This window comes from Saimiri boliviensis, chromosome 9 (genome assembly GCF_048565385.1).
Source record: "Saimiri boliviensis isolate mSaiBol1 chromosome 9, mSaiBol1.pri, whole genome shotgun sequence".
Classification (NCBI taxonomy): Eukaryota; Metazoa; Chordata; class Mammalia; order Primates; family Cebidae; genus Saimiri; species Saimiri boliviensis.
Window position 1 is genome coordinate 125,347,722 of NC_133457.1, and position 18,251 is coordinate 125,365,972.

An 18,251-nucleotide genomic window follows, 5' to 3' on the forward strand; every position below is an offset into this window, starting at 1 on the left:
GCCACAGTGGAAGTGGGGTCGTCACGGGAGCCATGTGTCCAAGGAAAGGGTGGAGGTGCTTGTTGGCTGTGGAAGGCCCTAGACCTTCCTGCCCAGGGGCTGCACGTCAGCACTTGTTTAATTTGTGGGTGCAAGCAGCGGGGGTCTGAGCGTGCAGGGCGTCGGTGCAGGCATGCAGCAGATGTGCATTGCAGTGGAGGGCGGTGTTCTGGGGAGCACAGGAAAATAGCCAAGGGCACGCCTGGGCACAGAAGGTAGTTGGGTATGGGAGAGAGGGAGGGAGGCTCTTCCCGGGGTGACGGGGGCCTCTGTGTTCTTCCCGGGGTGACAGGGGCCTCTGTCCTCTTCCCGGGGTGACGGGGGCCTCTGTCCTCTCCTGAGGTGATGGGGGCCTCTGTCATCTTCCCAGGGTGACGGGAGCCTCTGTTCTCTTCCCAGGGTAAGGGGGCCTCTGTCCTGTCCTCTCCCTGGGGTGACGTGAGGCCTCTCTCCTGTTGCACAGTCTCCATGATGCAGCAGCAGGCAGCCACGTCACACTACAGCTCCACGCAGGGCGGCAGCCAGCACTACCAGGGGCAATCGTCCATCGCCATGATGGGCCAGGGCAGCCAGGGGAGCAGCATGATGGGGCAGCGGCCCATGGCGCCCTACCGGCCCTCCCAGCAAGGTAACGCCCAGCCAGGCTGGGTCTCGGGCACAGCTGACCGCCATGGGTCATGAGGTGCTAGCCTGCGGGTGCTGCTCTGCGGGGCACTGGGGGAGTGAGGCTTGGCACCTTGGTGTGTGTTGAGTGTGGGCACCGGCTGTGCGGGACTGGAGTAGGGCCCACTGAGGGGTCTGCTGTCCCCAAGAAGTCAGTGTTGGGGGCAGGTGGCAATTGTGATTAAGTGTGTCACAGCCAGGCCGGGCTCATCCCTGTAGTCCCAGCACTTTGGGAGACCAGCCTGACCCACATGGTGAAACTCCATCTCTACTAAAAATACCAAAAATAAGTTGTTCACAGCAACACTGTGGGTGTTCTCCTGGGGGTGGGCAAGGCCGCTCAGCGGGGCCCTGGCTTCCCCACCGAGTGAGGAGGTCCTCGGCAGGAGGAGGCCGCGGCCCGCACTGGTGCTGACTGTGGTTCCCCCGCAGGCTCTTCCCAGCAGTACCTGGGCCAGGAGGAGTATTACGGCGAGCAGTACAGTCACAGCCAGAGTGCCGCAGAGCCCATGGGCCAGCAGTACTACCCCGACGGTGAGTACCGGGGTGCCCAGCCCCACCCAGGAAAGCAGAGCAGCGCCGGGGCCAGGGGGCCGCTACTGCACGTGTCCTCGGTCATTCCAGCTCAGGCCTGGGCTACAGGCAGAGTGGCCAGATGCCCTGCGGGAGCGCCGTAAAGGCCAGGGTGAGCTGGGCTGGCAGCAGTGCCAGGCCTCCGCAGAGAGAAGCTGCAGCACACGCCATCACACTTGGCCTCCATGCAGCCTCACCTCCTTCCTGAACGGCTGTGGGAGTGGGGAGGTGGAGGTGGAGAAGCGCAGCCCCCCACAGAAGGTGGACCCATTCGGGAGGTGCCTCCCAGTTCACAGTGAATGCCCTGAAGGTGGCGGTTCCACCCCCAGCACCTGCCCCTGCCCCCTCTCACCTCGGTAGAGTATGTTCCCATTGTCACCTTTCAGTCTTTCCGCGGTCCCAGGGCTGTGGAAGGGACACTGAAGGTGGTCTTGGCTGAGCGCAGTGGCTCACACCTGTCATCTCGGCGCTTGGGAGGGCAAGGCAGGAGGATTGCTTCAGCCCAGGATACTGAAGCCACACTGAGGCATGATCATGCCACTGTACTCCAGCCTCAGTGGCAGCAAGTCCCTGTCTCTAAAAAAGTAAAAACAGTAAAAGAGGTGGTCTTGGAGGCTGGGTTCGTCCCAGGAGGCATCCAGGCAGGGAGCTGGCCTCAGCCAGCCAGACGCAGGTGCACAGCAGGTCGGGAAGGCGGGTGGGCAGGTGGCAGCAGGGCAAGCCCCCCTTGCCACGTGATGGTCACATGCAGGGAAGGCCTCGCGGAGGGGTGGACACCTGCCCACGTCCTCCCAGGAGCCAGTGGCAGGGAGGAGAAGTCAGTCGGGTCACTAGTGTGGCCGTGGGTGGCCACTGGGAGCTCTGATCCTCTGCACAGATCCTCAGGTAGCCTCACAGTCGCCCCAAGGAGGAGGCATTGATGTCTGCATTTCAGCGAGGAGACCGAGGCGCAGGAGGTCGGGGCGTGGTCAGTCTGGAGACATGGGTCCTGCTGGCTCTGGTTGTCCCCCTGGCCCGACAGCGTCTTCCCAGCCTGGGTCTCAGTTGCCTCCTCCGGGATCTGTGCAGCCTTCGCTGACTGTTGCTGTCTCTGTTTCACACAGGCCATGGCGATTACGCCTACCAGCAGTCATCATACACGGAGCAGAGCTACGACCGGTCGTTTGAGGAGTCCACGCAGCACTACTACGAGGGGGGTAAGGAGCACGGCCGCGTGCAGGGCTCAGGTGTCAGCACCACGTGCAGCAGAGTTAGGACACTGCACCCTCAGGAGCGCATGTGCCTGTCTTGAGCACGTCTCCCTTCAATCACAGCATAGCACCATGTGGGAGACGGTGCCTTCCTCTGGGAGCTGGAAATTCAGGCTGTGTCGGGAGCCCTGCTTGCCTTAATGTGTGTGTTCGTGCGAAAGGGGAAAGGGGTCAGCCAGCCATGCTGGGGCTGGGGGCACAGACTGTTACTGGGTCTGGCCAGGCAGCGTGGGGTCTGCAAGCCACACTCGGGGCTTCCTGCGCAGAGGCCAGGAGTGGCTGTGCTGGGTGTAGCCTTGCAGTTCTTCAAACACCGGCAGGCCAGGAAACGCACATCTGTGGCTGGGGGCTTGCCGCCCTTCCTGGGGTCCTGGGCTGTGCTGCACTAGGGGCTGTGCATTGGGTGGACTTGCCCATTTCTGTGGTGTGTGTGCTCCTGCCCTGGCTACTCTGAAACCCCAGTAGAACATCCCAGAATGTGGAGTTGGGAGCAGGTACACACACAGCCAGGTCCAGCCCGCCCCGGGATAAAGGTAGCCCCCAGAGAACGGTTGATGGTCACCTGCGGGATTTCACGGCCTTGTCTGGGAGGTGTGGCAGGCCTGCAGTCCCTGGGGAGAGGGGCTTCGTGTCCACTCATACTGACGAGCAGGCAGCAGTGGCCAAGGCCCTCTCACTGCCAGGCCTCAATTTACCAAGAGATAACAATGTCCAGAGTAGGTGAGGCTTCAGCGAAGCAGGCAGGCTCTAAACGGCTACAAATTTCCTTGTTTGGGTTACTTTTTTTTTTTTTTCTTTCCCCGAGATGGAATCTTGCTCTATTTCCCAGGCTGGAGTGCAACGGCCCGGTCTCAGCTCACTGCAACCTCTGCCTCCTGGGTTCAAGTCTCCTGCCTCAGCCTCCTGAGTAGCTGGGATTACAGGCACCGGCCACCACACCTGGCTAATTTTTGTGTTTTTAGTAGAGACAGGGTTTTGCCATGTTGGCCAAGCTGGTCTCAAACTCCTGACCTCATAATCCGCCTGCCTCATCCTCCCAAAGTGCTGGGATTACAGGCATCCTGCGTTACTTCTTAAAGAATTGAATGTGTCAAAGTTTTGCTTCTGAGCTTACATGTCTCAGTCTGCTGTGAAGAAACCACGCAAGTGTAGACCTGTATGGGAACATCACAGAATGCGCCACCAATGCCTGCCACGTTTAATCGTCAGTTATACTTTCAAACACCTGGGGGAACAAAAAGCGCATGAATAAATAAGAGGCTGGGCGCAGCGGCTCACGCCCGCAATCCCAGCACTTCGGGAGGCCGGGCGCAGCGGCTCACGCCCGTAATCCCAGCACTTCGGGAGGCTGGGTGCAGTGCCTCACGCCCGTAATCCCAGTACTTTGGGAGGCCAAGGCAAGCAGATAAGTTGAGGCCAGGAATTTGAGACCAGCCTGACCAACGTGGTGAAACCTCGTCTCTACCAAAAAATACAAAAATTAGCTGGCCGTGGTGGTGCATGCCTGTAGTCCCAGTTAGGAGGCTGAGACAGAAGAATCACTTGAATCCGGGAGGCAGAGGTTGCAATGAGCCGAGATCATGCCACTGCATTTCAGCCTTGTGACAGAGTAGGACCCTGTCTCAAAAAAAAAAAAAAAAGCCAGGTGCAGTGGCTCACACCTGTAATCCCAGCACTTTCGGAGGCCAAGGCAGGCAGATCACCTGAGGTCAGGAGTTCAAGGCCACCCTGGCCAACATGGTGAAACTCCATCTCTACTAAAAATACAAAAATTAACTGGATATGGTGGCATGTGCCTGTAGTCCCCAGCTACTTGGGAGGTTGAGGCACAAGAATTGCTTGAACCCAAGAGGCGGAGGTTGCAGTGAGGTGTAGGTTGCAGTGAGCCGAGACCGTGCCATTGCACTCCAGCCTGGGCAACAAGAGTGAAACTCGGTCTCAAAAAATAATAAAATAAAAATAAAGAAAGAAATGGCCCGGCATGGAGGCTTATGCCTGTAATCCCAGCACATTGGGAGGCCAAGGCAGAAAGATTGCTTGAACTCAGGAGTTTGAGGCCAGCGTGAGCAACATGGCAAAACCCTGTCTCTACAAAAAAAAAAAAAAAAAAAAAAAAAAAAGCCAGGTGTGGTCTCAGGCACCTGTAATCCCAGCTGCTGAGGAGGCTGAGGTGGGAGAATTGCTTAAGCCCAGAGGCAGAGGTTGCAGTGAGTTGAGATTGTGCCACTGCACTCCAGCTTGGGTGACAGAGGTAGACCCTGTCTCAAAAAAAAGAAGCCACCCTGTAGCCAGTGCCCAGAAGCCATCTTTTGGCATGCTGGCTGCAGTGGTGCCTCGGTCAGCCTGGGAGCCTGCAGGATCTCTGCCGTCTTGGGCCTGGCCCCGGCCCTGCCAGCCACAGCAGTTTCAGCTTTGTCTGTGGTGAGGTGTCCACGTGCATCTGCCCAAGCCTGCCACACTTTATTCCAAAAACAAACAGGATGTGCTGCTCAGCCTGTCAATGTCAGACACAGCGACCTTCTTTTCAAAGAGGACCTTGCTCTGTTACATAGGCTGGAGTGCAGTGGTGTGATCGTGTGCACTGCAGCCTTGAAATCCCAGGCTCAGTGATCCTCCTGCCTCAGCCTCCCAAAGTGCTGGGATTACGGGTGCCAGCCACCGCGCCTGTTGGGCTATTTTTTTTATTTTTTAATTTTTGTAGAGATAAGATCTCGCCATGTTGCCCAGGCTGGTTTTGAACTCCTGGGCTCAAGTGCCACCTCAGCCTCCGACAGGGCAGGGGCCCCAGGTGTGCCCGTCGTGCCCGACTGATACGTACTTCTGTGGTTGTCGTGGGTTACATGCCCTTGCCTTCCATCATTGATGAGAAATTTGCTAAAAAGCTTAGAAACCTCTGAAGACCAGTAAGACGGTGGCATGGTTTCCTCCTTGATTTAGAAGGTTCTTATTCCATCTACTTGTTAATTAGACTCTGACATGAGGAGTACCCATACGTAGGTGACGCTGTGCCCTACAGCAGGTGGTACTATGCAGTCTTGCAGGGTGAGAGGCCTGGAGGTGCTTTGTTCTGAAGCGACTGGGGGATGCATCATAGCCATGTTCAAACACAATTGTGGCCCATGGCACAGTGGAGAGGCTGGGGGACGTTAAGAGGAATAGGTCAAAGGCACCATAAAGAACTTTCCAGGCCGGGTGCGGCGGCTCCCACCTGTGCTCCCAGCATTGTGGGGGCCAGGGCAGAGGATTGTATGAGCCTGGGAAGTTGAGACCAGCCTAGGCAACATAGTGAGACCCCATCTCTACTAAAAATCAGAAAAATTAGCCAGGTGTAGTGGCGAGCGCCTGCTGTACCACCTACTTGGGAGGCTGAGGCAGGAGCATAGCTGGAGCCCAGCGGGTCAAGGCTGCCGTTAACTGTGGTTGCACCACTGTGCTCCAGCCTTGGTAATAGAGGGAGACCCTGTCTTAAAAAAAGAGAAAGAGAGAATGTTCCAACTTTGAGTCATCCCTCAGCAGGATGAGTCGGACAGGCTGGGGCTGGAATTGTTCCTGGTGACAGCATCCATTAGGAGCCTGCAGAATCCAGTAAAACAGGAGGGTGCTCCAGAGCCAACAAATGCATAGGGTTTTTGGAAAAAAATTTTAAAAAAAGAAAACAGGAGGGTGTTCATGCCCAGGGCACCAGTAATAGGAGGGGACCAGAGTGGAGCCAACCAAGCCAGGAGGGGACACCAGGGGCCACGGGGCCATGCATGCTGGGCAGGAGCATTGGGATGTGGTGCGTGGTTGGGGAGGGGCCCAGGTGGGGTACAAGCCCTGCACTTGCATGGAAGTGAGGTTTGCAGTGGCTCAGACTGCACAGAGCCTGGCCCCTGTGACCTGGCTGCTGGGCACCGTGGCCCTTAGGAAAGACCGCCCCATGAGCCACAAGAGCTGAGTGTGGGGCTGGATGGGATGCACCTTCTCTGTGAAAATGCAAGGAAGATGAGACTACACTTGCACACAACGCACGCTCACACTATCAGCCAACTGGACAGACACCAAAACAACAAACAGAAACACTTACAGTGGGAGATGGGGTTAGGCTAGAGCAGGGGTAGACATGGCCGCCTTCCCAGGACCTCTTGAAGGTGTGGGTCTGTCTGCATTTACCTTTGAATCACGTGGACTTGCTGGCAGCTTCAGAAGTTAACCATCACTGGGGCCTCCCAGTGGATCATCCCTGTAATCCCATCCCTGTAATCCCAACACTTTGTGAGGCTGAGGCTGGTGGATCACTTGAGGTCAGGAGTTTGAGACCAGCCTGGCCAACAAGGTGAAACTCCATTTCTACTCAAAAATATAAAAATTAGCCAGGCTTGGTGGCACCTGTCTGTAATCCCAGCTTCTTGCAAGGCTAAGGTAGGAGAATCAGTTGAACCCGGGAGGCAGAGGTTGCAGTGAGCCAAGATCGCCCAAGTGCACTGCAGCCTGGGGCGACAGAGGGAGATTCCATCTGGAAAAAAAAGGAACATCATTGGCTGTCACAGAAACTGAAGAGACGCTACCCTATGGCTGTCCACACCTCCTGGAGTGCCGAGAGCAGCCAGTGTGTCGTGTTGTGTTTCACAGGCTGTCACCCAAGTGGTGACCAGCGTGTCCCAGGGGTGGACGACGGGGTGGACTACAGGGTGGGGAGGCCGGGGCAGCGCTGGGCCGCCTTGGCTGCGTCATCGTGTGGATCACTGTTTTTATGTGACGGCTCTGAGCTGCCCGTTCACTTACTCCTTGAGGCCAATTGTGACCGCATTGTGCCGCTTCTGAGCAAGCAGAGGGCGCGTGCTGGCCTCGTTACACAGATGCACCAGGCTACCCAGCACCTTCTCACAGACACCCCGCAGAATGCCGGAGGGTTCTTAGAGAAAGAAAAGGAAGAACCATGGAGTATTTGCTGGTTGCAGAGGAAAGGCCCCATATTTACCCGCCCCGTTGCTTTCATGTCAAGAGCACAGCCTGGGTTCCCCCTGGCTCTGCTGGTTTCATGAAACACATCTGAAAACAGCAAAGGTCTTTTCCACAGCCTTTGTGCCCCCTTTCCCTGCAGAGTTACCTCAGCAGCCCCCTCTCTCCGGGGATAGGGCAGCTGCTGCCTGTTCACACCACTGGGGTGTGAGAGGTAGGCCTGGTCCCTTTGTACTGGGGCTGTGTGTTTGGAGCTGGCACTCGCAGTTGTTGCATGCCTGCTGTGTGCCAGGGCAAAGCTGGCCCATGAGAATATGCAGGCTGACCCCCAGAAATCTGACACCACTGAGAACCCCTACGTCAGATGGCTTTTGTGGGGGCAGGGTCGAGAATAGCGACCTTAAGTCTTCCCACGTGGTGATGACAGCTCGTGTGCCAGCTGTCGCTGGAACCGGCCCTGGATTTTGAGGGAGGTGTGGAAGTTGAGGACTCAAGGGATTTCCTGGATGAAGAATAACTGGGAAGGCTCAAGCAGGTTTCTCCGAAGCTCTCACCTTAGGGAGGAGCTCAGCCTGGAGTAAGAGCAGGGGTTTTGTCATCCCATCTAACCACAGGTTGAGTAACCCTGATGGGTTTTTAAGCTTTTCCAATGTACATTATCTCAATAAAGCTGTTATTTTAAAAAATACTAGATTCCAGTTTTAAAATACTTAAATTTTACAGCTTCTGAAAAAGGCAAGTTATTTCCAACCAAAAAAGTAAAATAGGAAAATTGACTTTTTGCACGGAGCATGGTGGCTTATGCCTGTAATCCCAACAGTTTGGAAGGCCAGTGCAGCAGGATTGCTTGAGGTTAGCCTGGGAAACATAAGGAGACCCTGTCTCTACAAAAGATTGAAAAATTATTTGGGCATGCTGGTACACACCTATAGTCCTAGCTACTCGGGAGGCTGAAGTCAGAGGATCACTTGAGCCAGGGAGATTGAGGCTGCAGTGAGTTTTGATGGCACCACTACACTCTAGCCTGGAGACAGAGCGAGGGCCTGTCTGAAAAAAATAAAATAAAATGACATCTGCCCAGACTCTATGCCCAGATAAGGTCCCATTCACAGGCCCTTGGCTCACTTGAGCCCTGGAGGTGGAGGCGGAGGCTGCAGGGAGCCGAGATTGCACCAATGCACTCCACCTGGTGACAGAGTAAGTTGTTAGTAATAATAACTTGGCTTGTATCAGTTCTTTCTGAACCCTTTGAGTCCTTCCAGGACTTCGGCATCTCTCTGGCGAGCACAGTTCCGCCCACAACGCTGGCGTTCATCTCTGTCTTAGTCGTCACGTTAACAGTTTCATTTCTTAGCTTTCCATTTGCATTTCTGTAAGATAAGAAGAAGGTGTATTTTAGTATTTGAATCGTTGTGAGAAAGTGCACATGCCGAAGCCACAGGTCTGGTTTTGGAATTCAGAGTTACTATGTCATGAGCCGCTCACGGAATGCACTCCCTCAGCCGCGGGGGCAGGGGGTGCTCCCTCAGCCCGGAGGGGGCTCCCTCAGCCTGCGAAGGAAGTCATCTCCATGTGTCCTCCTCCCTCCAGGAAACTCTCAGTACAGCCAGCAGCAGGCCGGGTACCAGCAGGGCGCCGCACAGCAGCAGGCCTACTCCCAGCAGCAGTACCCCAGCCAGCAGAGCTACCCCGGGCAGCAGCAGGGCTACGGTAAGTGGGGGCATGTTCCTCAGGGCCCCCCAGCGCCCACCCCCAGCGCACACAGGCACATGTGCAGCAACCCTGGCACGCAGGCAGATGTGTAATCAGCTTCTTATTTTGAATAGCTTTACGTTTCCAGAAAAGTGGAAACATCCATGCATGTCGGGCTGAAACATTGTAACTTAAACATCAACATAAATTCATTGCCCACACGGCCTGTGAGGGAGCCGGTGTCCTGTCTGTCCGCCACCTGCATGACCCATGCCCATCTTCAACCTCCTTGACAGAGCAGGTCAAAGCCTGTGGGTCTCGGCCTTCACTGCAGCTCAGAATCACCCAGGAAGCTTCTGAAAAATAAGGTCTGGGGCTGCCCCAGATCAGTCTGAGCAAATCTCGGTTCTCAGGATGAGCCCCACACACATGGCTTCTTATGAGACTCATGCATGATTCTGCTGTGGTGAGGAAGGAGAGGCCCTGTTAAAGGTTGCTAACCCTTTAGGACCACACTAATTAAATAGTAGTTTAAATATTACTTGAGGAGGCTGGGAGCGGTGGCTCACCCCTGTAATCCCAGCACTTTGGGAGGCAGAGGTGGGCGGATCACCTGAGGTCAGGGGTTCAAGACCAGCCTGACCAATTTGGTGAAACCCCATCTCTACTAAAAATAAATTAGCCAGGCATGGTGGTGTATGCCTGTAACCCCAGCTACTTGGGAAGCTGAGACAGAATTGCTTGAACCTGGAAAATGGAAGTTGGAGGGAGCCGAGGTCGTGCCACTGCACTCCGGCCTGGGTGACAGAGCGAGACTCCATCTCAAAATAAAAAGAACTTACTTGAGGCTCTTTGCAGTGGCTCATGTCTGTAATCCCAGCACTTTGGGAGGCTGAAGCAGAAGGATTTCTTGAGCCCGGGAGTTTGAGACCAGCTTGGGTGACATAGAAAAACCATCTCTACAAAAAATACAAAAGTTAGCCGGCATAATGGTGCACTCCTGTGGTTCCAGCTACTTGGGAGGCTGAAGCAGGAGAATCGCTTGAGCCCCAAAAGGTAGAGGTTGCCATGAGCTGGGATCATGCCACTGCACTCCATCCTGGGTGACAGAGTGAGACCCTGTCTCAAAAAAAAAAAAAAAAAAATTACTTGGCCTTTATCAGTCCTTTCCGAAGCCTTCGACCTGGGCTTCCTAGAGACGATGCCTCCGTCTCACCTGCCTGTAGGACTTCCGCAGCTCCTGTGATAGTTAAGTTACAGCAGCCAGTGCGACTGGCACCAGCGGATTCTGGAGGGCTCTCCTGCTGTCCCGCCTTTGGGTAGCAGTAGCTCGGGTGGTGGGGAGAGGCTGTCCGTGCCCCCATGCTGGTGGCAGGCTTGGGGCGCAGTCCTGCAACCTCACAGGACTGGAGGGGCTGGTGAGTTGGCTGCGTGCTGCTCGCTGTACAGAGTTAACGTGGAGCTCCTGCAGGCGCAGAAAGACAGACGCGCCCATTGTGGCCGGCCTCACGGTTTCTGCTGTTTTCTCAGGGCCTGCCCAGGGAGCCCCCTCGCAGTACCCCGGCTACCAGCAAGGCCAAGGCCAGCAGTACGGAAGCTACAGAGCACCGCAGACGGCGCCCTCTGCCCAGCAGCAGCGGCCCTACGGCTACGAGCAGGCAAGCCTTTTGGATGTTAACAGATGTGCCCGTCCGCCTTGCCTGTCGAGATGTAATGAAGGTTTATTTTACGGCCCAGGGTTCCTTCCAGAACGTTAAGTCTCTGAGCCTGTAAGGTTTTTCAGAGTCACTCCTGTGTACACGCTCACCTCAGTCACGCAGCGGCTTTTCATACCCTAAACTCACCGTTACAACTGCATGCCTGGTTCTCCCATTCATTCCTTCACTGCCCATGTTTGTTGCATACTGGGCACGCGGCAGGTCTCTGCTGGGTGCCTGGCATGTGGCCATGACACGAACCCTATGCTTTTAGAGTTTATGTCTTGCTCCGGAAACCGTCACTAGTCCCACGGGGCCAGACCTTGCTGAACACAGAGCGGGGAGCCCCTAGTGGAGCTTGCCTTCAGGGTGGGGGTCCAGGCAGCCGCATTTGGCCAGTGTGGACAATTCCAGAAGGAAGACACAGTGGGGAGTGGCGGGCAGCCTCAGGCTCAGCCCAGGGAAGGAGGAGCCCTTTCTGTCCAGGGACAGTGATCGTGGCTTTGAAAGAGCTGAGGAAAGAGCACCTTGGAAGCCAGAAGAGTGGGAGTTCCCAGGACAGCGAGGAGGCCAGCATGGTGGGAGGTGACAGGAACAGGTTGGCGTGGGGGCCCCCATAAAGGAGGCATTGCAGTCACTCTGAGTGGGACGGGGCCACTAGAGGAGGACAGGGTCTGTGTGGTGGGAGCACTGCAGGGGCAAGGGTCTCCCAAAGGAGAATGAGCCAGGCACAGGAAGGGGCGTGCCAAGGTGGTTTGTCCCAGTGAAGGCAGCACAAAGGATGCTCGGTGGCTGCAGCATGGGGCATACGAAGGAGAATCATCTCGGACAGTTTTTGGAGCCTCCTCTGAGAGAGTCCTTAGCAGGAAGTGGTGACTCTGTGTTGGTGACTCTGTGCTGGCTTGGACGTGTGAGGGACGCTTTACAACACCGATAAAATTTCAAAGCACTCCATCTATCAAGGTTGTTTTTCTCAGGGAATCAGATGGGGAAGAGGCCGAGTACTGTTTTTTAAATGCTTCTTGGCCTGCTCCCTCAGGAAGGCAAAGGGGCACCAGTTAGATGAAGAGAAGCCTAAAGATCGTGTAACACAGGCCCCCTTGCAGGACACAGTACTGGAAGGGCACGCGCATTAGGCAGTTTCACAGGCATCAGGAGTGCTCCTGGTCTGCTCTCAGGACACTGAGGCCACTACAGCCAGCACCAGGGGCTGCGTCTCCCCAGCTCGTGCTGGGCGCTGGTCAGCGAGGAACAGCCACGCTCTCTCTAGGGGCATCATGCTGGCGTCTGGAAGGACAGCCATCTGCATCTTCAGGTTAGAATCATTTGAATGATTCTGATGAGACGCTGTACCTTCTTCATGCAGTCCTGAAAATAATTTCTTTGGATTTTATGAAAAAAGTTCTAAATTAATTATAGACCGAACCAGAGCACATACAACTTTATACCTACCTACGAAAAGACCAGGACCGGTCGTGGCGGCCCATGGTGTAGTCCCGGCACTTTGGGAGGCCAAGGCAGGAGAGTTACTAGAGCCCAGGAGTTTGAGACCAGCCTGGGCAACATAGCGAGACATGTCTCTACAAAAAAAAAAGAAAATGTAGTCGGGCATGGTGGTGCATGCCTGTAATCCCGGCTACTTGGAAGGCTGAGGCAGGAGGATCCCTTGAGCCCAGGAGGTCAAGGCTGCAGTGAGCCTTGATTGCACCATTACACTCCAACCTGGGCTACAGAGAGCGAGACTTTGTCTTAAAAAAAAAAAAGAAAAAGAAAAAGAAAGGCAAAGACCCGGTGTGGTAGCTCATGCCTGTAATCCCAACACTGGAAGGCCGAGGCAGGTGGATCACCAGCAGACAGGAGTTCAAGACCAGCCTGGCCAACATGGTGAATCCCCATCTCTTCTAAAAATATAAAAATTAGCAGGGTGCCTGTAAGCCCAGCTACTCAGGAAATAGGTGGGAGAATCTCTTGAACCCAGAAGTTGGAGGTTGCAGTAAGCTGAGATTGCACCACCACTCCAGCCTGGGCAACAGAGCAAAACTCTTGTCTCAAAAAAAAGACACAAAGCAACGGAGAAGATAGAGATTTTCCCATTTGGGGGAATGTTTTCATCTGACTGCAGAATATTCAGGTAACATGGTCTTTCGTCAGAATCAAGTGTAACTGTGGCCGTGGTGTTTCGGCACAGCACTGCCGGCGCTGGGCATCTCCTGGGGGCCGTTGTGCCCACCGTGTTATGTTTGCAGCACCTTTGGCCTCCACCCACAATGCCAGTAGCACGCACGTCGCCCAGTCTGACAAAGTGTCTCCAGACATTGCCGGATGTCCCTGGGGCACGCTGAAAAGTGTGCTGAGGCTTCAGGGTTGCCTGCGGGTTCCCAGGGCTCAGGGTCTGCTGTGCCCTCGCCTGAGCAGCTCTGGATTGGAGGCTTTCTGTCTTACCCGGTGGTGCAGGGGCAGAGAGACATCGGAACGGACTCCTGCCGCCCAGGGTCCTCACGGCCGCTCTGAATGAGAATGTGGCAGCCTGTGTTCTGCCAGGAACATGATGTCTGGATTCTCGGTCAGGCCAGGACGGCTTTCCTCCCTCCCCACCCCCCTGCTGTGGGCACTCAGGAAATCTGATGGTTAACTAGCTGGGGGCACATGGAGAATCAGGCATGCAGACCACAAGTCGTGCCTTCCTCCATGGCAGTCTCCTGATTGGCTTTCATCACAGTTCTCGTGCTCCATTTGGCTCCTGAGGAATTCTCGGTCTCGTGGCCTTTTGGGCCATGAGCTCTCTAGTTCTCTCTTCATGTTTTGAGACGGAGTCTTGCTGTTGCCCAGGCTGGAGTGTAGCGGCGTGATCTCGGCTCCCTGCAGCCTCCGTCTCCTGGGTTCTACCGCTTTCCTGCCTCAGCCTCCCAAGTAGTTGGGTTTACAAGCACGCACCACGACTACCGGCTAATTTTTGTATTTTTAGTAGAGATGGGGTTTCACCATGTTGGTCAGGCTGGTCTTGAACTCCTGACCTCGTGATCCGCCCTCCTCAGCCTCCCAAAGTGCTGAGATTACAGGCGTGAACCACTGCGCCTGGCCGTTTTTTTCTTTTTTGAGGCAGGGTCTCACTCTGTCACCCAGACTGGAATACAGTGGCATGATCTCAACTAACTGCAACCTCCACCTCCCAGGCTCTGGCGATTCTCCTGCCTCAGCCTCTTGAGTAGCTGGGATTACAGACATGCGGCACTACTGCCCAACTATTTGTGTGTGTGTGTGTGTGTGTGTGTGTGTGTGTGTGTGTGTGCGCGCGCGCGCGTGTGTGTGTTTTTACTAAAGATGGGGTTTCACCATGTTGGCCAGGCTGGTCTTGAACTTCTGATCTCAGATGATCCAGCTGCCTCAGCCTCCCAAAGTGCTGGGATTACAGGTGTGAGCCACTGCACCCAGCCGAGGCTAATTTTTTCTATTTTTTTGTAGAGATGGGGTCTTGCTCTGTTGCCCACACTGATCTCAAACTCCTGGGTTCAAGCAATCTTCCTACCTCGGCCTCCCACATTGCTGGAATCACAGGCATGAGCCACTGCACCCAGCCTTCAAAATTTTTTTTTTTTTTGAAACAAGGTCTCACCCAGAGTAGAGTGCAGTGGGGCAATCATGGCTTACTGCAGCCTTGACCTCCTGGCCTCAAGCAGTCCTCCCACCTCACCTTCCAGGTAGCTGGGACTATTGCCATATGCCACCACACCTGGCTAATTTTTGGATTTTTGTAGAGATGAAGCCTTGCCATGTTGCCCAGGCTGGGTCTTCAATTTTTTTTTTTTTTTTAATAGATCGAAGCCTGTTACCCTGGTCACCCTCGCTCCCATTTTCTGGGGGCTCCCAAGGGGGCCTACTTGGAGGAAAGCATGCCTGCATAGCAGGTCCAGCATAAGGGTGTGACGCCAGGCACCTGGCCCAGACCCAGCCGCAGCGATCCCCGCGTGTGACTGAACGAACAAATTCTTGGCCCTCACTACGTTGTCAGCCACAGGCTCGGCCGGTGGCTTGTGGAAAGCCGTTTGTTGCCCCCCCAAAGATGTGGGCAGAGGTTGTTTGTTTGCCTGTTGTCCCTCCTGTCCCCATCCCGGCTTGGGGGGGACATCCGTCTTCCTTTTACTCATGACTATAGGGGTGTAATCTGTGTCTTGATCTCTTTTAGGGCCAGTATGGAAATTACCAGCAGTAAGGGACACATGGCCGGAGCCCTTGTGGTAGCGTGTCCATCCAGGGGCCGGATGGGCTGGCGGCAGCTCTGGTGAATTGTGACATGTTGGTTACCCTTTCGCCCAGTGCCACGTCTGCATGTGAAACGTGCTCATTTCATGCTGGGTATGACGCCGAGCGCGCACCGCTGGCGCGAGACCGCACTTGGCAGTGTGATACTTTTGGTGCTGTGTATAGTATTGTATGTCGGTACATGGAGAGGTGCCCTTTTCTTGCCCCCCCCGCCCCCTTCTCAATGTTTCTAGCTACTTTGGGGGTCATTTTGTCATCAGAGCATTTCTGTGTCCAGGGATGGGACGGATCTCAAGACACCGTAGTCCACCTGTTCCGATTGACAGACCTTAGGTCTCATTTCTCTCCTCATACAGTTGCTGTAACGTGGGCTGTCAACTTTAAGTGGCTATACCGCAGCTAGATACACATGCAGCCCCTGGAGAGCAGCCTCTTCCTGTGCCTCGATGGGTGGGTGGGAGGGCGTCTTCTGTGTGTTGGGTCAGTTTCTGTCATGTAACAAAAAGAAGAAACATCTCCCTCAGGAGAGGCCACACATGGCCACTTCCAGAGCTTGCTCATGGCCTGTCTCTCACCAATGCCGTTTATCCAAAAAGGTACATGTTTTCGTACTAAAAAGTGAACAGGAATCGATGACTGTATTCCAAATAAACAGGAATCCTTAAGGTCCTGGGCGATCACCTGACCCAGGGCGGGCGGTGTTGCCGAAGGAAAGAGGCGCAGCTCTCTGGGAAGTGGGCCGTCAGAGATTACTCTGACTTTGACCCTTGTTTAGCTGATGGTTATTTCCGGGATTGGAATATTTAATGTGCCCAATGCTAAATTGGTAGGTAATTTAAAATATTGACACCAGATTTTCCGAACAGTTGGCAAGTTGTTTATTTTATATTATTTCTTCCAGGACCTACTTGCTCAGATCTCCAAGCAAGCATTTCTTTTCTTTTAGGGATGTCTGAAAGTCACATCAGTAACTTTACAGTGTTCTTTCTAATGAAAAATAAAGGTTTATATAGTGAAACTTAAGTAATTTTTACATTTCTAGGATATTAAATCCCATTTCAATTCTGTGTAAACATTAAAGACAGCACGCTTGGAAAAGTATGGTCAAAGGAGAAAAGTCCTTCGCTGCCATTAATAGCTCGCATGGACATTTGATCAACCTTTACTTGGAATAATACTCCTATTTGCTATGAATCCTTTAAAAAAAAATCTTTGGGTAAATGCTGGTGAATTTCCAAGAACTACCAAGAAAATACAAAAGATACCCAGTGCTTGATATATGAGGCCTGCTAATAATGACGTTTCTCTTTAACTGATGTTTCATTTTATTCTTCATCCAGAGTTAAGTGCTTTATAATTTACAAGGCCCATATGTGTTTGGCTTGAATTAATCCTGACAGCCCCTGTGAGGAAATTTTTTTAGAGGTGAAGAACTAAGGCACAGATTAAAGGACTTGGCTGTGTCGAGTGCCAGTCCTGTTACAGGACATGCTTCCCTCGTCCATGAGACAGGTGTCACACAGAATTGGGGATAGCAGTGTTTATTTTGTAGGCATAAGGGTTTTTTAAACCCTTAACACTAGTAAGGGCTTAAAAGTAAATGTATATGTTCATATTACTGAAGAGAGTTCTTAATTGCTAATTGACAAAAGTATTAGCAATTTCAGTTAGGGAGTCTTCTCCCTTGATTTTGTTCTTTTCATGTCAATTTTCCTATAACTAATTTGCAAACTCAATCGGGGACTAAATTTCCCACTGAAAATGTTAAACATTTTAGATAACTGTGAAAATAGTTTATTTTTATTCCTTGCCAATCTGGGAATATGCCTTGTGTGTGTGTGTGTGTGTGTGTGTGTGTATGTGTTTTTTAAGTGTTGTATTAATAATACTTTCTGAAAGAAAAGGACACTTATCCCAAAATTTCAATCTGAAATGTCTTACATTAAGAATATCTTGAATGTTGTGTATATATTTTAAAAAGCACTTTGCAAAATAGTTTGTACATTTATTTCCTAATTTATACATGATTTTTGGTGTTAATATATTTAATGATTAATAACAGAATGTTTATTTAATGTGTTGTCCATTTTTATGTAATATTGTGGGGGAAAGTGATGCCAGCAATTCCTTTTCATTAACTTATTCTATCTTCTGTCATATGAATGTTGAGAAAAGCTTAGGCTAACAGGAATTGTTCGTGAAGTGTGGTTGATGGTGCTTTGTTTTTTTCTGACTACTTCTATGGAAGGCCAGTGAAGAAGCAAAGGAAGACGTGAAACTTGATGCTCATTCTTTTTCCTGTTGGTCCCCGACATCCAGCAAATTGTGAATTTGAAAAATGATGGCCACAATTTTCAGAAGTGCTGACAAATTTCATATTGGTATCAAAAGCTCATCACCCATTAGGGTTTGTTGTTGAATCAGCAGTACTTAGCATATTAAAACAGTACATCAGAACTCAGGCTCAGAGTCTTTATGAATGGAATTAAGGCGGACAAGATCTCCTAAGATCTGAAAAGAAACCCTAGTACGCTCATCTGGTTGGAGTCTACGTGAAGCTGATTTTGTCAGGGTTTTTCTACATATAGGGGGCACCCCTTCGACACTGTACAGAGTGGAAGACTGTTTTCCATTTCCATTAAAAAATGTTTAGCCACTTCACTTCTATTATTGAACAGGTCAAATTTGTCTGGTTTGTGAGTACAGTACATTTGAGAAACATCCTGGATATCGGTTAATTTTTTTTCAGTCGGAGTTTGACGTATAAATTATGGTTTTGGTGTAATCTCTTAATAAACTGGTTCTTCAAAAATCATCCCATAAAGTGAGTTTTCATGAAGGCAATGGGATTTTGGTGTGACTTGTTTTGCAAACACTTGTCAGGTCGGTTCCGGGGCAGAGTTCCCGCGCGTCCGCGCCGGATTCCCTGCGGTCCCACTGCCTGCCCTGCGCGGCCCCGTAGCTTCCTCGGGCGAGAGCGGCGTCATCGGGCCCGGGAGGGTTCGCGGACGACCGCGGCGCCGGACGGGTCGGAGGAGCTGGGTGGCCCTGGGCGCCGGCGAGAAGCGCGGCTACAGCCGAGCGCTCTGCTGCCCTCCCGCTGGTCCTCCTGGCGACCGCTCACGGGGACGAGGTC

At 52.9% G+C, this 18,251-nt stretch overlaps 1 protein-coding gene across 6 annotated transcripts in view; it reads left to right on the top strand.

Annotated features, from left to right (window-relative positions):
- Positions 1-17,930, top strand: part of SS18L1 (SS18L1 subunit of BAF chromatin remodeling complex) — a 36,383-nt gene extending 18,453 nt beyond the window's left edge. For 4 of the 6 annotated variants that reach the window (XM_074406736.1, XM_039479622.2, XM_010343173.3 and 1 more), the window contains 5 exons: positions 503-667; positions 1,135-1,236; positions 2,379-2,471; positions 9,057-9,176; positions 10,689-17,930. In XM_074406736.1, the coding sequence (XP_074262837.1) occupies positions 503-667; positions 1,135-1,236; positions 2,379-2,471; positions 9,057-9,176; positions 10,689-10,915 (707 nt within the window). In that variant the 3' untranslated portion in view covers positions 10,916-17,930. The remainder of the gene's footprint in view (positions 1-502; positions 668-1,134; positions 1,237-2,378; positions 2,472-9,056; positions 9,177-10,688) is intronic. The other 2 variants (XM_039479624.2, XM_010343174.3) reach the window with 1 other exon arrangement.
- The last annotated feature ends 321 nt before the right edge of the window (positions 17,931-18,251 follow it).